The following is a 21056-nucleotide window of genomic DNA, read 5'->3' as shown; positions in this document are numbered from 1 at the left end:
AGAAGTTTTAAAATTCCTCTTCTTCCATTCTTGTTTTGGCCCAAAAATTCAATTGGGGATTGCCAATATTTTTAGTTTCCAGCCAATTTGGCTTTTTGGAAGAAATTCTTTGTGATTTGGTGTTTTCCCCAATCTCTGTTTTGTCTCAGAGATTGAGTTTTTCAGGTATATTTCTTTACGAGTAATTATTTTGTGTAATTTTAGTTTTATTCCTTTTTAAAATTATTATTATGCTGTGATTTTTTTTAGACTCTTTCGTCTCATAGTGAGGGAAATTAAGTCTCTGTTAAAATTTAAAAATTAAATTTGTTTAAATTTAAAATTAAAAAAGAAAAAAAAGATTTTTGGGGTTGCGTGGCAGGGAGCTGGGCTCAACACAGCCACGTAGCCCCGAGCAGCTTGCTGTTCTCCCCATATGTAGGGATAGCAGCAGTGTTGCTACCCCATATATTGGGATACTAGTAGCACTGCTACCTCATAAATGGGGTAGCAAGCCTGCTACTACCACGCATATGGGGTAGCAGCTCATATATGGGGTAGCATCAGAGCTTCTACCACATATATGTGGCAGCACACTGCTGCTACAGCGATGAGTCATGGGCACCACTGCTCAGTCTTGTTTTATTTTGTTTTTTATTTTTTAAATTATTAAATTAATTTAATTAATATATTTTATTTTTTTTATTACTTTTTTATAATAAAAAAATAAATAATAATAAGAATTAGATTATTAAGTATTTAGTTATTTTAGTTTATTTGGGTATTAAAATATATTTTGTTGGGAAAATAAATTTTCATTTTAATATATATTTTAAATATGATATATTTATATAGTATATACTCGATGAATATATACTCATATACTTATATTATATTATTATATATATATATTTAATTTAGAATTTAATTTATTTTATTGAAATCATATATTTGGGTTCTTTTATTAATTAACCATGAATATAGGTTAGGGGATAAATTTTATGTGGTTAAATTTAGCCTTATTGGACGAATGACAACTCTGAATTTTTTTTATTAATATAGTTATATTTTCTAATTCTTTGGAATATCTATAATTGCAAGTATTTAATGCTTTTGGCTATTTAAAGAAAAGATTGCCTGTATTAGGGTCTTAGTGTAAATGGTATTTGTGGTCAAAGCTTATTTACATTGCAATTCTAGTTTGAGTTGTCGTTATGTCATAATGGTTGTTACACCCTCGAGTAAAGTGATGTTGTGTTATCCTGTTGATGTGATCCATTGTGTGTTATTTTCCAATGGCCAATCCTGGGTTATTGATTATGCATCCTTCACTTGTATTTTGTCAGGTTTAGATATGGCAATTATTTTTGCCATAGGGTTCTCATAGAGAGACCGTACCTGATAGTGTCCTATGAGAGAGTGGCTTTCAAGTGAGGGCCACACCCAAAGTGGTTGGCATGATAACCCCTCGAAAGTCAGTTAATAAGTGATAATCTAAAAATTGATTAGGGGGTGGGTAGTTATAATTTTAATTAAGATATTGCACCCCGCACATGGTTGATTGCTCGTATAGGCTCAATGTGTAGTGGGAAGGCTTGGAATGGGAAACCTACCACTTTGTCTTCATGAAAGGTTGCTAGGGTCTGCATGATTCTTAGATGGAGTCGGAAGTTTGGGAAAGGTTACCAAGATAGCCTAGGATGGGGGCCGGGACCTATGGAGGCCTACCTAGTGTAACCATCTTAAGCCATGTGATGACACTCTCTCTTTAGGGTCACTAGTATTTTGTGAGTCAAGCCACATGAGTATAGTGGAGTCATGTTGTACTATTGTACCTGTCTTATGTTGCTTGCTTCAGGGTCTTTCTCTATCTCCTAGCATAGTGGGGTGGTTCCATTTTGGGATCACATGGTCACGTGGTAGTGCCACTTCACATTGGATATTATGGTTTGTACCTTCTTGTGAGGATTGGCTTCACTAGTGTACCTTCTGTTCATGATACGTGTATCAACTCATTTTCATGATTATTGTACCTTTGAGACCCATGTGGTCATTGTATTAGTAACCTATGTAAGCTTGGCATTGTAATTATCTATTTCATTTGTTCTATTAGAAGCCATGTAATTATTGAATACTATAATCTTAATACAGTTGAATGTATGTTATTTCAGTTATCTTTATTCCTATGTCTAAATGCTTCATTTAAAATAAATATATTGTATGACTTTAAATCTTTCATTGTGAAATTGAGTTTATGATTATGATTTAATTAATTGCAATTATGTTCCCTAATTAGATGGATAATTGAATTATCATTATGATGTTGTTTTAGTTACGAAGTGATCTTCCTTGGTAACCCTTTAGGATGTCATTGTTATACTTCTGCTTGTGTTATTAAACATCCAATGTACTAATTAAGAACCCTTTAGTTGCCTTGTAGTGTTGCATTCCTTTAGGGTTCTTGGCAAGGCATTACACCTTGTCCCCATTAAGAACCCATGCTACCGATAAAATTTAAATTTTTCTACCATGCCATAAAAAATTTCATGCCTTCTATTTCTCTTTAGGGATTGACATCATTCGCATCAATAATGTATGATATCGAGTCGTGACTTTATGCATTTTTAAAATTATGTTGCCGATCCCTTGCCTTATTGATCTTGTAGTGGGGTTCTCAATTTTCCAAAGCCCTCGACCACTCGATGTGGTTGCGGGTAATTATGAAAGACTGATTGTTCTCAAATGGGTTTGAGGAGGTCGTGTTTCTAATCAAGTTCTGAAGTAGTTTAAAATTTGTGATTCTGACTGATTTCCCAACACGCTTGTGTCAGTGATTCGTGAATCCTTCAAGAAGCTAGTGCATTCCTTGAGAACATGACCCAAGTTGATGCACCAGGCCTAATGAGGTGGCAACAAAAGTATTGATAGGGGGTTAGTTATAATTAGTCATTGAAAAAATTTATATGAGTTTATCTACCCTATGAAGATAATATTTTTTGTCATTACCAATCTCAGTCTGCCATGCCAACATGCAACACACATTCTCCAATAACCCAATCAAGAATTTTTGTTGGGGAATATCATTAATGATAGGATTAAGTAGTTGGGGAGACGTAAAGGTGGAAACATGTGTTGCAGCACTTGATACTATTACTCCTACAGATAAGATTTAAGACACCACATTTTTACAATGACTAGAAGAACATATGCTATCATGAGTTATTCTTGTCAGAATGGTTTTTCCTCAAGATAACTAACTTTCATTTCAAAACCCAGACTTGAATTCACCAAAAATTATAGACAAAGATATTATCCAATAGTTATAGTCTTTTGCATGGAAAAGGCAATAGCAATTTCAATGGATATAGTGGGACTATCACTCTATTAGAGAAAATCATGGAGCAGGCTAAGAACCACAAATGACGTTTACGAGAAGAACTTGTTGTACGAAGGAATACTAGTAATAAGTCTTTTCTAATAGCGTCAAGGATGGTGCTCAAAGGCAAAGGTTCCCTTATCCAACCAAATGTCAAATATTTGCAGCAAGATATTCTTCTTGACATGAGTGACTACATCTGTGCAACTATACTTTTAACGAAGTCCTTTGGGTCTTGATTGAAGAGGAAATGAAAGTGGATAGGTTTGATCATCAATTAACGAGAGAAAATCCAATCCCTGATGAAGGAGTATGAAGTTAATAGTTCATGAATAGGGTTTATCTGATGATTTTTGTTTTCTTTAAAAGCATGTTTTAAGCGGTTGTTTTAAAAACCAAAAATTTAAGCGGAACAATTTCTTGAAAATAGATATATAATAGATGATGAAAGGGAAATAATATTGGAAAAGTATTGTTATGTTTTGAATAGTTAACCGCATTTGAGGTTTTTTCATTTTTTGGACATCTTTTTAATGAATTAATATATCAGATATTTGTGTTTTCTATATTCTTTCATGTTGGAAGTAAGAATTAAATTTCTACCATCTCACTAGGGATTTATATATTTGTTATGGTTAAATGTGAGTAATGTAGATACTTTGAGTTCTGCATTGTCCCTATTCAATTATTTTAATTACATTCCAATATTTTATGCATAATTGATTATGCTCTGAGAAGACTATGTTTCTTGCATTCATGTTCATAATTTGAATCCCATTTTCATCTTTTAGTATGTGGAAGAGTGTATCTTTTTCTTTCTTTCTTTCTGGTAAAAAACATACTGCAAAGCTTAGGAATATATTTAAGAGGCAGTTCTACCTCTAAAATTCAGAGGAAGATTACCAACTTAATTGGTAATTTTTCCAGCTATTGGTTTCTTATTTGTCTTTCATGCTAGGCACACTGAGTCATTTTGTTATCATTCTAAGAAGGAAAAATCTATTAACCAACAATACAGAAGGGTAAACTATTAATGATGGTCATCATTGTTTATATTCTTAATAACTTGATATATAATATATGAAAATAGACAAGTGAAGAAAACAAATAGTTGTAAATGTCTTCTTGCATCATGGAAATGCTAATTACAAAAATAGAAATATAATGTTAAAAACATAAATTAAATATTTAAATATATAATAAATTCTAAGGTACAATATGTTGGCATTTGCATGAAGATTGCATTAATGATATGTTATGTTGTCAATGATGTCAATTATTTGGTAATGATATTGTTGATATTGTTGTAATATTGTTTTGTAACCGGTAGGATGAACAAGTGAAGGGAAATATAACCAGTAGAAAGAATTTGGAGAGTTGAACTGATAACCGGTAAACCATCCCTGTTGTTTTTGATAAACCCTAACCAATTAAGTCTCATGAATTGGTTATATTGGTTTATGATCTGATGATGAATGGTAATGATTCTGACATGTATGATTATTGTATGAAGACAATTTGAAAAGATGTCAACATGTTGATGTAATGGCTTTTGTCTAGGGAATGAGCAAGTTGATTGCATATAATGCAAAGCACGTGATGTGTTACTATGTTCGATGAAGTGGTGGTCAAGGAGGGATCAAGGTTTTCTTGATTGATGTGCAAAGATTGCTATGTAATCCAATGGTCATACTTGAACTGACTTGTTTGTAATATCTATAAGAATTAGGTTTTGTTGTGTTAATGACATAATTTATTTGTTTATAAGGTCAATGAAGTTATTTTGTTTAAGAGTTGGCAAGTATTGAAAAAGATCAATTGAGTGTGTGGTTGCCAAATCAGATGATATATCTGCAGTTTGAGTAAAGGCAGATAGGAGCATGAAATGGATCTAAAAAATCAAGTGTAGTGCTATTTAAAAAGATCAGGAAACTTCTGTTGTTTTCTAACAATTACAGCAGAATTGAAATCCCCTGACCGGGTAAGCTCTAACAAGCTTGGTGTTATTCAAATCCTCTAACAAGGTGGTCCATTAGCCTGTATTTTCAAATCCTCTACTGAGGCTACTCCTTACAAGATATTGCTTCTAACAAGGCATTGTAGTCAATCCCTTAACCAGGTGATTCCTAATAGGATCAGTTCTTAACAGGACTTTTGTAAAGCTTTAGCAAGCTAGGCTCCTAACAGGGTGAACTTCAGAAGAGTTTAGATAGTTATCTTGTGAGTCTCATCTCACCATGGTTTTTCCCATTTGGGTTTCCATGTCAAAAATATTTGTGTCAAATGGTGAATGTTTTTGTGGTTATGTTCTTATGGTTGATTTACTTAACTACTTAACTACTTTGATAATTCATGATAACACGAAGCATTGAGAAACGAAGTCTGTTGACATATGAAAAATCATTTGGATGTTTTTGAGTTTGAAGTTGTTCACATGTTAATTTACTATAACAGTCAACCGGTCTATCTTATGAGCTTTTATCTTGATAGTGGTATTACATTGATAGTTCTAAGTTTACTTTGAGAGATTGATTTTGAGATTGGTGAAGTTTGTATCAGTTTTCCTATCTACTAATTCCCCACCCCATCTCAGTAGTTGACCAGATACTTATTCTTTCATCATACCATCACAATATTCTTTACGAGAATTTTGCATTTTACAAGATGGTCATCAAATTACGTATATTCTTCATAACTTAATATTTATCATGTGACAAAGGCAGAGTGAAGAAAACATGTATTTGGAAAAGTTGTCTTTGGATCATGGACATCTTATTTAGGAAAAATAGAATATAATCCTAGGAAAGTAATATTAATATATGAATATATAATTCATGGTAAGGAAGATATATGTAATTAGTTACCAAATTCTAGCATAGCTTGTAGCACTAATTTTCAAGTAAAGATCCATCATTTCACATCAAGTATTTATATTATTGTTTCACATTTCACTCAAAATATTTAGAAGCACAAAAATTTATGTCTTTCAAGTTGGTAAAAATAAAGTTTCTTTAATCTAGAATAGGTCGAAGTAAATTTTTTTGTTACTAAGGAATGGGTAAATTGTGAAAGTCTCTCCAAGAAACATTAGAAGAAATAATACCATTATCAATTATCGCACAATCTATTAGTTTGGTGCCCCATTGAGCCTTTAAATAGGCCTATGCCTTCTAAAGCCCATCTATTCTAGGCAAGGGTACATACTAATTCCATGATTCTTCCCAAACAAACTCCTTTCTCAATTATTGAAAGACCACGATATATAAGAAGAGATAACGTCTTTGTAATTCATGATAAAATTATCCATCTTTTAACCTTCCATTAGGTTTGCTATATTAAAAACTCTTTTGAGGGAGTTTGAATCAAGATACATGGTCCTCATTATTATACTCCATTTTGAAAAAGCTTTGGCATATATATTTCAAGTTAATTTTTCTCCTAATGCAAGATTAATTATCTCCAAATTATGTAACGGAAAATTTCAAAAGAAAATTATGCTTACATAATTTGTCACAAGACACAAGACACATTATTCTTTATGTTATTCATATTACTATTTAACAAATTTGTACCAAGACAATTGTCAACTTGTTTCTATAGGCATGATCTTTTCTTTGAGCTTGGTGCAATGAGTGGTCCCCCTACCAGAGCCACGATAATTCTCACTGAAGTATTCGCTAATATCCCCTCTTAAATTTCAGTGAGCTACCTCTAAATAAGGTTGTTTCCACTTTATTTCTCATGTAGACTTGGATGAAAGATGCATTCTATGTTCATTATTATTTTGCGAGTCCTGTTATGGGTAGTAGATACAAGCATAGATCTAGGCATCTATTCTCACAGCAGTTTTCTACATTAAGATTTCCAGGTAAGTCTGGTTTTATTTTGTGTTGATGTGTGTTTGTGCTTACCACTTACATAATTGATTTGATGTTAATATGACATGATGTAATAGTTTGTAACGATATAATAAAATTTGAACCTCAATTTGATACATACAAATTCACCCTTGTCAATACATATCTTATAGCATTTGATATGCTTATATATCTTAGCGTTCGACTCTTCCCTGGTCCATCCAAAAATAGGTAATAATCCTTAACAATTTAAACATAAACTTTAAATACAATGCTATGTTGTTGTATTCAGCAGTCACATATAATCATATATTAAAAATGCCAATGTGGAAATACCCACTTCAACTAGGATAACAAGAAGTTACAATATAGATATTATTGCGTCCTTAAGCTTTTGGAAAGAAACACGAAACAATATAAGCTTTTGGATTTCAGTTATGCCTCCCCTATAAATGGGTCGCAGTAATGTATTACATGGGAAATTCGCTGCACATGAAGATAAATAGAGCGTTTGCTGTGCTTTTCCTTATATTTATTATCAATGTCTCCGCACAACATTCAGACCCCCCCTGTGTACATGCTTGTCCAACACCAACAGCGAAAGAAAACGTTATTGTATCAGAACAGAACTGGGCACATGTGCTGCTCTCTCGTAATATTCAAGGTGTTGCTTCCAAGTTTCAGCGTAAGGACAACCACTGAAATCAGTAGACAATGGTCACACAACAAATAAAACCTGTCATTTTCTGTGAATCCTTCCTCCCTCCATTTCATGTTCATTCATTTAATAATTCGTCTTATGTTTGATGGTTGCATTGTTTAAATAAATATTTATTTACTATTGAGAGTAGAGTTCAGTTGACATAGTAAAGGATCATTGAAAACATGATGGAGAACATAAAATGACTGAAAAAGTTCACGTTAAAAATGGAAAAAAATTATATGATGATTAGAAGTTCGTAAATTAGTTAAGCCGTTTCTTGTAAACGATACTATATGGAATGGTGTAGAATGCGAATAAGAAAACTGACGTTTGTAAATTAAATATATAAATAGAATGTCAGCAAGTAAATTAAATACAATGTCTAATGAACTTATATTCTAATATGTGTCTTTATAATATGGTCTAAAATGGTCAATAATCATTAAATAATTCTTTTTTTTTTGAATGATGATTTGACAAAATTGAATGGGATGGCGAGTTTCGAGAGGGCGTGCTGGTGCGTGCGCGCAGGCTAGGGTTTCTCAGCCCTAGCCATGCTTTGTGCTTTGATTCTTCTGTGCTGGGGGCTGTTTGGAGGGGCGATCTGGTGCGCAGGGGTAGTGGCTTGGGTGACCACGGTTTCTGCTTGTTTCTGGTGCGTTTTGGCTGCGTTTTTCTTCTTCTTTCCGTGCGTTTTGAGATCTGCTCGTGGTGGTCGGGGGGTTTCTAGTGTCTGTGAGAGGGTTGCGGATTTTTGTGGTGGTTGAAGCTTGGTGGAGGGAGGTTGGGTCTTTCTGCACTCTTCTCAGGCGCGTTTTGGGCTTTGGGGTTATTTGTTTCAGGCCTTGCATGGCCCCGAACGGGATCACCCCTGGTGGTATGGGGTTGTCTTTTAAGGAGACGGTGGTGAGAAACAATCCTTCGGCTCCACTGCATACAAATCCTATTTTTGGTGAGTCTGGAACAGGCATGGGAGAATCCTCATGTCTGTCTGGAAGTTTTAGGCCCTCAAAGGTGAATGGGTGCCTGGCCAAGAGTGATAATCGGTCGGTTGTTGAGATCCAACCTGAAGCTATTGCGGATGATATCAACTATTTATCAAAGCATGCTCTGATCTGTAAGTTTCTAGGGATTCGGGTATCCTTGTCTTTTTTGGAATCATGGGCTCGGCGTACCTGGTCTCCAGAGGGGGATATGGATGTTTTGTTGGCAGCCAATGGCTATTTTCAAGTGGTTTTCTCTTGCATGTCAGACAGGAATAAAGTTTTTGAAGGAGGGCCCTATTTCTACAATCAAGTGGGTCTCTTCATTAAGCCTTGGCATGTGGGATTCAATCCCACAGAAGAGCTTCCTTCGCAGGTTCCGGTTTGGGTGAGATTACCATGGCTTCCTTTAGAATTCTGGAGGGAGGACATCTTTAGTTTAGTTGCTAGTCAGCTTGGAAAACCAGTTGGTCCCTCGAGACAAACTATGGAGAAGAAGGTAATTACCTATGCCCGGGTATGTGTCGAAATTGATTTGAATAAGCCCTTGCCTGATTCTATCGAAATTCGGTTGGGGTCAAGTTCATGGATTCAGCAACTTGACTATGAAACGTTACCGTTTCGTTGTCGCTTTTGTCATGAATATGGGCATTTGCAGAGGGTGTGCCCCAAATCAAAACTTACAGAGAATTCAAAAATAGGGCTGGCTGGTGCTCCTCACACCCAAGATAAAGGGAAGGCCCCTATGAGGGAGGACACAGAGGGCTTTATCCCTGTACGAGGGCGTAATAGGGGTCGCGGCCAAAAGAGGACCTTTAAGGACAGACAGACAGATGAGGTTTTCAATAGGTTTGATGGGTTGGATGACTTGGAACAGTTTGATGGAACCATTGCTAACATGCCGGTTAGCCATGAGCTCTTGGAAGCAAAGGAAATAGGTGGGGAGGAGAACAATGTTGCTCTGGTCGATCCACAGGAGGGAGAGCTTGGTGCACTGATGGACACAACTACTCCTGTGAGACCTGTTGAGGAGCTGGAAACCAGTGGAGACAAGGACCTACAGGAGATTTTTGCTCATGCCCGAACCAAGGCTTGCACCGGTAATGTTCGACAAGAGGAGAGCAAAAACAAGGGTTCCCCTTCCTTTTTAGGTATTCATCAAAAAACCATTAGAAAAGACACCCTAGAGAAGACTCTTAAGGTGGGAAGAAAGAAAGACCAGGAAAAGGTGAAATTGGTGGGAGAGACTTTAGTGGAGTCTGGTTTTGTAAAGACCATTGACTCCCACTTCCCTCTTCATTAGAAATGATTATTCTTTCATGGAATGTAAGGGGGTTGAATAGCATCCCTAGACAAAAAGCTATTCAGGATTTGATTAAGTCTCATTCGCCTGAGGTGGTTTTTATTCAGGAAACTAAGTTATCCATTGATAGGATGCATGATACGGCCGCTAAGATTTGGTCAAGATGTCTTTGCCAGTGCATTGGCGCTCAAGGATGTTCTGGGGGATTGGCTCTTTTATGGGATCCTCGCAAGCTGGTCCCACTGTGGTGGGTCTCTAGCAAATCTGCTATTTCCTTGGTGGCCACGTGTTGTGTAACTGGTGAGATTCTTCTCTTCACTAATGTTTATGCTTTGATTGATTTTATTGGAAAAAATTTGCTTTGGTCACATATAGGCTATGTCCGCTCTCTTGCCCCTCTATTCCCTTGGATTCTGGCAGGAGATTTCAATGCTGTTTTAAGTTTGGAAGAGAAGCGGGGAGGTAATCCCAAGCTCGATCCCTCAGCAGGCCTTTTAAGGAGTAACATTGAAAGCTTGAGGGTGGTGGACATCACACCTTCCAATGGGTTGTTCACTTGGAATAATAGGAGATGTGGGGCAGAAGCGATAGCGGAAAGATTAGATAGGTTCCTGGTTTCTTGTTTTTGGATGGCAGACAGTTGGATTACTAGTTCACAAATTTTGGACTGGAGGGGCTCAGATCACTGGCCAATTCTTTTGACTGCTTCTAAGTTTCAGAGGACAAAGAATCCATCCTTTAAGTTTCAGCTTATGTGGTTGAGGGAGGCTTCTCTCCAGGATTATATCATTGCTTGGTGGAGGAAGGGAAGCCTGCTTATGGCACTGCTATGTTTTCTTTTGTCAAGCAACTGCAGTATGTTAAGTTTAAGCTGAAAAGGTGGAACAGAGAATGCTTTGGAAATCTCTTTGGAGAGAAGAGAGAAGCGCAACTGAGGGTGGACTATATTACTCGCCAAATCAGAGAACAGGGCTTATCTGATGAGCTATATAGAGAAGAAGCTGTAGCCGTAAAGAATCTAGAGGAATGGGAGCTCGGAGAAGAGATTTACTGGAAGCAAAAAGCTCGAATTGATTGGCTCCAGGCAGGGGACAGAAATACTAAGTTCTTCCACAACACTGTGAAGGATAGAAGAAAGGGGAGCGTTCTCAATTCTCTCACGACGGCTGAAGGGATTCTGCTTTCCTCTCATAGGGAGATTGCTTTGGAGGCTACTAGATTTTTTGGGAGTCTATTTTCAGAAGACTCTGATCTGGCTAGGGCTGAGGAGGATTTTGTTCTGGCTTGCATTCCCTCCTTGGTCACTCCTGAAATGAATGAGGCTCTCATTAAGCCCATTACTCTATCTGAGATAGAACTTGTTGTGTTTGGAATGAAAAAGGGTAAAGCCCCGGGACCAGATGGTTTTCCTATAGAGTTTTTTCAAGCCTTTTGGGAGATTGTCAAGATGGACCTCTTTGAAGTGGTGCAGGAATCCTTTCGCAACAAGTAGATGCTTAAGGCTTTGAATGCAACTTTCTTGGCTCTCATCCCAAAGAAGGAAGGAGCTAACTCCCTCAATTTATTTAGACCTATTGCTTTGTGCAATGTGATGTACAAAATAATTACAAAAGTGATAGCTGAACGGTTAAAGCCATGGCTCAATAACCTAATATCTGAGGAGCAAGGGGGCTTTGTTACAGGACAACAAATTTTGGATGGGGTTATCATAGCGGCTGAAGCTATGCACTCTATGGCTGCCTCCAAGGAAAAAGCTATGTTCATAAAGTTGGACATGGCCAAAGCTTATGATAGAGTCAGATGGAGTTTTTTGCAGAAAATCTTACAGGCCTTTGGTTTTGGTTAGGAATGGATCAGCTGGGTTATGAGCTGCATAACTTCACCTTCTTATGCTGTCCTGATTAATGGTGAACTTTCAGACTTATTTGGTGCGGCCAGAGGCCTTAGGCAAGGGGATCCTCTCTCCCCTTACCTTTTCATCCTGATGGCAGAAGGATTGGGAAGACTTATCAAGTCTCAAGTTAGTCAGGGAGGGATTCAAGGTTGGAAGTGGGGGCATGACATTCCTCCTTCTTCTCACCTCCAATTTGTGGATGATACATCTTTGATGGGTGCTGCAAGAATTCAGGAGGCAGCTAGTTTCCGAAGAGATTTGGATATTTATGTGAAAGCCTCAGGATAGAAGATTAATGAAGAAAAGTCACAAATCTTCTTCTTCAATACCCCTGCTTCTATTCAAGCTCGGATTGCGCATATCTTGAGGTTTCAAATTGGAAAGCTTCCTTTAGTGTATCTTGGCATCCCTCTTTCAGACCAAAAGTTATCGAGGGGTGTTTGGCAAGAGATTTTGGATAAGCTTCGAAGCAAGGTGAGTCACTGGACTCACCGGTGGCTCTCAACTGCTGGTAGGATGACTCTTTTGAAGTCCGTGATCCAAGCTCTTCCTATCTACAAGTGTCTGGTGCAGTCAGCCCCTGCTGGTTTCATTAAGGACTTTGATGCCCTATCCAGGCAATTTTTATGGACAGGTAATCTGCTGTCCTCAAAATGGAGTTTGGTCAAATGGGATTGTGTTTGCAGATCAAAGCAGGATGGTGGCCTTGGTTTGAGGAAAACAAGTTGGAATGGTTGGGCTCTTGCTGCTAAGCTATTTTGGAGATGGTGCATAAGCCAAGATCAAGGCTGGGCTAAAATCCTTAATGTTAAGTATCTTGGTGGGGTGAATGGGAAAGAGGTTCCAAGGTATAGCCTGACTGGAAGAGGGTCCATGATTTGGGAGACTTTGAAGAAAGGGGCACAGTTAGTTAAAAATGGTCTTTTCTGGATTTGCAATAGCGGTTCGGATGCCCTGTTTTGGGAGGATTCTTGGGATGGATTTCCTCCTATTCTATCTCAATACCCCCACCTTCAACCTTTATGTGACAGTTTCCTTGCTGTAGGTTGGAGTAAGGTTGAGGATTTTAAGGTGTTTTTAAGAGTGGGAAGGGGCGAGGTTGCCAGATGGAAAGAACCCCAAGAATGGCCTCCTGGGGGTTCTGAGGGAGAGAGAGAGACTCTTGTTAGGATTCTTGCTGGTCGAGCGTGTAACTCTTTAAGAGGAGCTGATACCCTCGCCTGGAGTCCCAATCCAAAAGGGAAGTTTTCAGTTGCCTCAGGCTATCAAGAGTTGGAAAGACAAAATTTTGACAGGATTGAAATATCGTGGTGGAAACAAGTTTGGAATAAGGCGGCTTGGCCCAAGTGCAATTTCTTCTTATGGCTTGTGGTTCAGAATAGATGTCTTACCTGGGAGAATCTCCAGAAGAGGGGCTTTCATGGGCCCTCTATCTGCACTTTATGTAATCAAAGTGAAGAAAATAGTTCGCACCTCTTTTTCCAATGTTCTTTCACTAGGGTTGTTTGGCACTAGTGGTGGGAAGCTTGGGAGCATGCCTGTTTTCATCCTCACTCTCTGGTTGAGTTTTGGAACAGTCTTGGTAGACCCCCTTCTAAGACTTCCTTTCTGGAGGTGGCTTGGGATATTGGTCCAGGATTTATTATCTGGCAGGTGTGGCTAGAAAGGAATCGTAGGATCTTCCAAGATAAGCCAAGGAGGGTGCAACAGGTGTGGCTACAAGTAATAAATATGCTACAGGAGACTCTTGCTGCGAAGTGTGATCTCTTGGAGGATATTGCTCCTGGAGATGTGAGAGTGGTTCAAAAGTTGAACATTCTAGGTGCTGATCCTAGCGGTGCTCCTTGGAAGATACAACAAACCAGAAGCAGGAAAGCTAAAAGGAAGGTGTGTAGGGAAGGAAAGTGCCCCCCCCCCCCTAGTGGGACTCTCAAGATCAATACTGATGGGTCTTCTAGGGGAAATCCCGGGCATGCTGGGGTTGGAGGAATTGGTAGGGATAGCTCGGGTAAGGTTATTTTCTTTTTCTCTAAATATAAGGGAATTCAAACCAATAATTACATGGAGGCACTTGCTATGCTCATGGCTATTGAAAGAGGTTGTGCTCTCGGATGGAGCAAGATGATCTGTGAGTCTAACTCTCAGGTGGTGGTGGATATGCTGAATTTGCAACGGATGGAAGATGTGGATTGGCATCTGGCAGTGGTGGGTAGACAAATCCTTAGGTTGAGCACCTCTTTGGATGATGTCTCTTTTTGCTATGTTCCTCGTGAGTGGAATAAGACTGTTGATTGCCTGGCTAAGTGGGCTTCTGATCATGGAGAGGGATGGAGGATGGGAGATTGGACTCACCTGCCTCTGGAGTGTGCTTTGGATTTTGAGAATCTGGTCAAGGAAGATATGGATAGTTAGTTGTGCCCCTTTTGGGGGTTTCTTCTTCTGGTGTTGTTTTCTCTTTCGGGCTCCTGGCCCCTGCTTTTTGTACTTTGCTGGTTGATTCAATAAATTTTTACCCCCTCTTTTTAAAAAAATAAAAAAATAAAAAAAAATAAAAAAAAAAATTAAATAATTCTAACCTTAATGAACCTACTAAAATTGTTCAAAATCATCTATAAATGATAATAAAATTGATCATCCCAGATCATAGATTTAAGCCCCTACTATTTATTTTGGAAACCAACACAGTAATAAGGTTTGGGTTCAATATAGTCATTTACAAGTTGATCAGTATGTTTGATTAATAAAAAAGAGATAGGTTTGTACAGATATATAATTGCAGAGTGACACCAAGAGGGCATGACGAATGTGCGACTAGCAAAAAAGAACCCCCTACCAAATATAGAAAAAACCAAACATGGTGAATAAAGAACTGTAATAACCCATCATAACTAACTCAACAAAATTGACAATTCTTTTTTTTTTTGTTTAATTTATTCATTGTGTTTTATTCAATCGCATACTCTGGGCATCCATCCATTTGGATTAGGCATTCATCCATCTGGGATGAGCATCTAACCATATGGGTTAGGCATTTGTCCATACGGGACATAAGATTTCATCTATCCAATTCAAGATAGGCATCTACCCATACGAGGTAGGCATATATCCAATCGGAATAGGAGGTGCTCTGGCTAGAGACTTAGACTCATCGGGACCGTTCGGGTCCTGAGCCACTCGCTAAGTACTACACTCTTCTAACAGAAGTGCACCGAGGTCACCATCCTTAGGAGTAATAACATAATACAAGATTGAATTCTGCCTCAGAATTTGGCTTAAAGCCTTGGGAAGTCAAGCGAATCCATACGGGATTCCTTCCGAGTATGCATTGAATTACTTTTTCCAATTTAATTATCTTATCTTTCAAAATAGGATTCTTACTCAATCTTTCTTTTACCAAGCCTAGACCCCACCCACGAACACCTGAGTACGAGGGAAAACTTCATCCCAAGACTGCATACATACCTGCTTTGGCACAAGATCAAGGCGTTAAGTATGTAGTTCTATTCTCTACTCTATGGTTTGCTGTAAACTAATTAGTGGGTACACAACCCTTTCTAGGGTCAATGTCCTAGACAATTTCTCTGCGGTTGCTACCCACGATGGTAGCACTTAAGCAAAGGCTCAAGATGGCCTATTGCTTGTGGCCTAAAACAACTAGATCCTAATTCTTATCATGAGCATCACCCTTGACCAATTGTCAATCGACAACAATTCTTCAAGATTAAATCAATTTTACAAAAGCATTTCACTCATCATCTCTATAGGGGTTTACTATAGTTTAACTCAGCGAATGAAAGATCATTTTAGAATTATCTTTTTAAATTATCGATCCAAGGAGGATTACCCACACCTTGGATTTTAACTTCCAAGTGTCCCTTATTACTCCCTGACAATTTATAGGGACGATGCCACAAAAATCGTTGATGTAGCTTTATTAGGCATTAAGTGTAGTAGTTCAACACAACTGCATTACCCGTAAGCATGACCTTGAGGCACTGTATATACCGAATGCTACTTGGTTTTAGTTTTCCAACTTCCTTTATTTAATTTATATATATACATAAAAGAAGGAATTTAAAAAAACTAAAATTTTAAACATATATGAAAAAAGAACTTTTAAAAAAAAAAATTAAGATTGCCCTTCGATTTAAATTTGATTGGCATTAACAAGGGTCAATGGGAGTGGGACCCCACGGGTCCCCTCCACTACCCTGTGGCCATTGCAGGCTAGTGGGGGGTACCGTTATGGTACCACTCCCCTATGGAGTATTAACTCTGTTCTCCACCTACTAGCCAGTACGTACGGGGGACTATATTAATGTAAGAGTGAAAATAACAATTCAATTCTAGAGAAATAAAATAAAAAGAGAATGATTTGCTCCAGATTGTTAAGAAGTAGGCAGATGTTTATTCAAAGCTCACACAGGGGGATTGAGGCTTTATTTCCAGTACCCCTAGGAAGATTGTTTATTTCCAGTATTCACAGGAAGATTGTTTATTTCTAGTATTCATAGGAAGATTGTATTCAACTAATATTCACAAAGAGATCTATTTAACTAATAATCATAGAGAGATTTAAAATACTCACAGAGAGATTTAAAGTAATCACAGAGAGATTTAAAAATAATCACAGAGAGATTTAAAATAATCATAGAGAGATTTAAAAATAATCATAGAGAGATTAAAATACTCATAGAGAGATTTAAAATAATCATAGAGAGATTTAAGATTGAGATTCAGATTTCCATTCAAAAACCAGAGAAATGAATTACAGGGAAGAAATAAAGACTCAAATCACATAGGGAAGAATTTTAATCTCTGAAAGAGAGGTTTTAAACAAATATAGGAATATGATTTTCTTTTTGCTAAAATCTTTGAAAAAAATAAAAAAAACAAGATCATGTGTATATTTTCTTAAGGGGAATAAAATAAATAAATAAACTATCTTTTACATGCACTATATGAAAGCATTATCATTATTATTTATCCCTAAATAAGAGATTTACAATCTAATATAAAAAAAATTCTTTATATAAAGGAAGATCTATAACTATATTTTTGATATTACGAATTCCTCATAAGTAAATGTAAAGATAAACAACATTGACAGAACCTGGTTTATTGAGCTTGATGTTGAATCCACCAGCTACCCTTATGATCCTTCCTTGCAACTTGAGAGAAATCCTTCAAACAACAACTTAAAATTCCTGCAACGAAAATGAGACTACCAAAAAGATCTACTTCTAAAACTTGGGAAATTTCCTTCAAAACATAATCAATCTCCTTCTTTGAAACTTGCATATAATTTTATAAGAAAATTCCCTCCATTCCACTATCTAGAAAATTTAATTAAAAAGGAGATTCTTTCCCAATTTTGGACTTCATGCAAGTTGATTAGACTTAGTGGGGGAGTTACATGCAAGGCGGTGGAGAATCCTCTAGAAGCTTCTTATTCTTCCTACAACATGTGCCATAATTGGAAGTGGAAAATAGATAAATAAAAAAATAATGTATATTTTCCATGTGTGTGTGTGAGTGTGTGTGTTATTATTTTATTCTTTTATAATATTCATTCAATCATTTAAATAGCTTATCCAAAAATATAATAGAATTATATTTAAATCAAAAGGTGATAAAGGAGGGTTGTGACATCCTCCCCCCCTTAATTTGTGCATCATCCCAATGCACTTATTGAACGCATCCAAAAGAGTCTATAGTTCATGATTAAAACAAAAAAGGAAACAACTACTGCATTTCCTTAGTATCTTACCACGTGGCATTCTTTTCATCATACCGGTCCCATTGTAATTTGCATTGATCAACCTCTCTGTTGCACAACTGGCACTGGTGCCTCTCCAAGATTTTGAAGGGCTCTATCATTATTCCTCCCATTTCCTGGACCTATAAAGCATCCCAATTCAAAATGTGTTTCTCATCAGGTACATACTTTTTAAGAAGAGATACATTGAAGACATCATAGATTCGGCTCAACTAGGGAGGTAAGGCCAATCGGTATGCAACTAGATTAATCCTTCCCAATATTTCAAAGGGTCCAACATAACGAGGTGCAAGCTTAGTCTTTTTCCCAAATCTTATGGAACTCTTGTGTGGCCTAACCCTTAGGAAGAATTTCTCTCCCACCTCAAACTCCCTTGGTGTCCTATTTTTGTCTGCATAACTTTTCTCCCTATCTGAGGCTTCCTTCAATCCTTGCCTAATTTCCTTAGTTTTCCTCTCCATCTCTTTCAACATATCTGGTCCAACAATCACTCTATCTTCAAGACTATCCCAACTCAAAGGTGTTTGACATGGTCTACCATACAAAGCTTCGAAAGGTGCCATTCCCAAAGATGTTTTATGTGTAATATTGTAGGCAAATTCTACCAGAGCTAGGTACTCTTCCCATTTCTTCTGTTGGTCCATGCAATACATGCAAAGTAGGTCTTCCATAATCTGATTTATGCTTTTTGTCTGATCGTCAGTTTCAGGATGGTATGCAATGCTAAAATTTAGTTGTGTTCCTAGAGCTGTTTGAAGAGTGGTCCAAAACCTTGAAGTGAATCTAGTGTCTCTATTTGATATGATTTTCTCTGGTATTCCATGCAACCTAAATATTTACTTAACAAAGCACCTAGCCAAGGTAGGTGCATCATCTGTTAGGTTTCCTGGTATAAAGTCTGCCACCTTAGTGAGTTTGTCAATTACCACCATTATTGTATGATGCCTAAAAGCTGACATGGGCAACCCTTACACAAAATCCATGCTAATAACTTTCCACTTGTGTTGAGGTACATCATGTAATTGTAACAATCTATCTAGATGTCTATGTTCTGCCTTTACTCTTTGACACTCCAAACATTTAGCCACATACTTGACTATGTCATTCTTCATCCCTTGCCAAAAGTATAACTTCTTTAGATTTGCATAAAGTTTGTTAGCTCCTGGGTGCCCTGAATAAGGGGCATTGTGGGCCTCCGACAAGACTACTTCCCTTAAGTTCCCTTAATTAGGAATATAGATTCTATTATTGTATCTGAGCAACCCATCTTGATCTAATGTATACCCTTCAATCTTAGGATCGGTTGGATTGTATTCTAAAGTCAATTTGACTTGCTCATACCATGGGTCATGTTCTTGTTCATCCATTACTTGCCTTTTGAAAGAAGTTTTGAATGTTGCTATAGTCATCAAGTGTCTCCTCCTACTTAAGGCATCTACCACCCTATTTTCCTTCCCCTTAATATATTCAATTTCAAAATCATATTCACTTATAAACTCTAACCACCTTCTTTGTCTAGCATTTAAGTGGGGTTGGGTAAAGATGTACTTTAGTCCTTGGTTATCTGACTTTAACTCAAAGGAATTCCCTAGTAAGAAGTATCTCCATTTTTGTAGGGCATGCACAATCGTTCCCAACTCTAAGTCATGGGGTACATAATTGACTTCATGAATCTTTAGTTTTCTAGATTCGTAAGCTACTACCCCTTCATATTAGACAAGTACTCCTCCTAATCCTTCAATAGAAGCATCAATTATGACTGTGAAGTGTCCATTCAGATCTGGTACCTTTAGAATGGGTGTTGAAGTTAGTTACCCTTTCAAAATTTGGAATACCTTATCACCTTATTCTTTCCACACAAACCTTTTACCCTTCCTTTGTAATGAGGTGAAGGGGTTTTCTATCTAAGAGAATCCTTCCACAAACCTCCTATAGTAACCTGCTAGCCCCATAAAGCTTTTTACCTCTGAAATGATTTTAGGGATTGGCCATTCTACTATTGCCTTTATTTTATCTGGATCCACTCCTATTCCTTCCTTTGATATTATATGCCCAAGGTAGTGAATCTTTTCCTCGAAGAAGGCACATTTGGACAATTTCCCATATAACTTATGTTCTCTCAACCTTTGCAAAACAATTTGTAGGTGCACTAAATGTTCCTCCTCATTCCTAGAGTAAATCAATATGTCACCCAAAAATACCAAAACAAATTTATCTAAGTAGTCATGGAGTACACTATTCATTAGGTTCACAAGTGCAGCTGGGGAGTTGGTGACACCAAAAGGAACTACTATGAATTCGTAATGCCCATATCTAGTCATGAAAGCTATTTTCGGAATGTCTTCCTCCTTAATTCTGAGTTGATGGTACCCTGAATGGAGGTCTATCTTTGAGAAAAGTATTGCTCCTTTCATTTGGTCAAAAAGATCCTTTATGTGAGGTAAGGGATAGCTATTCTTTATTGTGACCTTGTTCAACATCCTATAGTCGATGCATAGTCTTAAGGTTCCATCCTTCTTCTTAACAAATAAGATTGGCCCTCCCCATGGTGATATAGTTGGCCTTATTAATCCCTTAGCTAAGAGTTCCTCTAATTGCATTTTGAGCTCTTGTAATTCAGTTGTGTTCATTTGTTAAGGTGCCCTTGATACGTGTTCAGCTCCTGATAGTACTTCGATAGAAAAGTCAAACTTCCTTTTAAGGGGTAAGCTGAGTAATTCTTCTAGAAAAACATCCTTGAATTCTTTTAAGAAAGGGATATTTTCAAAGGTTGGGGTGTTTTCCTCCTTCCCCTCATCAATTTCAACCATATAGATTAGGCCTCCTCTTCTCCTTTCCTTCTTTAATTGCATGGCTGAGATGGTTTCTATATTAATGGGTTTAAACTTTCCTTGGATTTTGACCTTTTCCCCCCATCATCCAAACATTCAACAACTTTTTTATAGAAATCTACATTAGCTTGATGGTTTGTTAACTAAGTCATTCCAATAATTACATCATATAATCCTAGGGATGCCACATAGAGATATACCCTTGTTTCAAACTCGGGAAATTGTACCCTTGCCCTCGGCAAACACTTAGTTACTTCCCTAGTTGCCTTATCCCCATATTGAACCGTCCATGATGACTCCATTTGATTAACTTTTAATGCATATTTTCTTACTAATTCAGGTGAGATGAAA

General features: G+C 37.3%; 1 protein-coding gene across 1 annotated transcript; it reads left to right on the top strand.

Annotated features, from left to right (window-relative positions):
* The first annotated feature begins 11792 nt into the window (after positions 1 to 11792).
* Positions 11793 to 12383, top strand: LOC131043736 (uncharacterized). The gene is made up of 2 exons (XM_057976967.1): positions 11793 to 12036; positions 12121 to 12383. Exons 1-2 carry the CDS (start codon positions 11793 to 11795, stop codon positions 12381 to 12383), a joined length of 507 nt encoding a protein of 168 aa, XP_057832950.1.
* The last annotated feature ends 8673 nt before the right edge of the window (positions 12384 to 21056 follow it).

This window comes from Cryptomeria japonica, chromosome 9 (genome assembly GCF_030272615.1).
Source record: "Cryptomeria japonica chromosome 9, Sugi_1.0, whole genome shotgun sequence".
Taxonomy (NCBI): domain Eukaryota; kingdom Viridiplantae; phylum Streptophyta; class Pinopsida; order Cupressales; family Cupressaceae; genus Cryptomeria; species Cryptomeria japonica.
The sequence above is the reverse complement of the archived record's forward strand: the minus strand, read 5'-3'. Positions and strand labels throughout refer to the sequence as shown.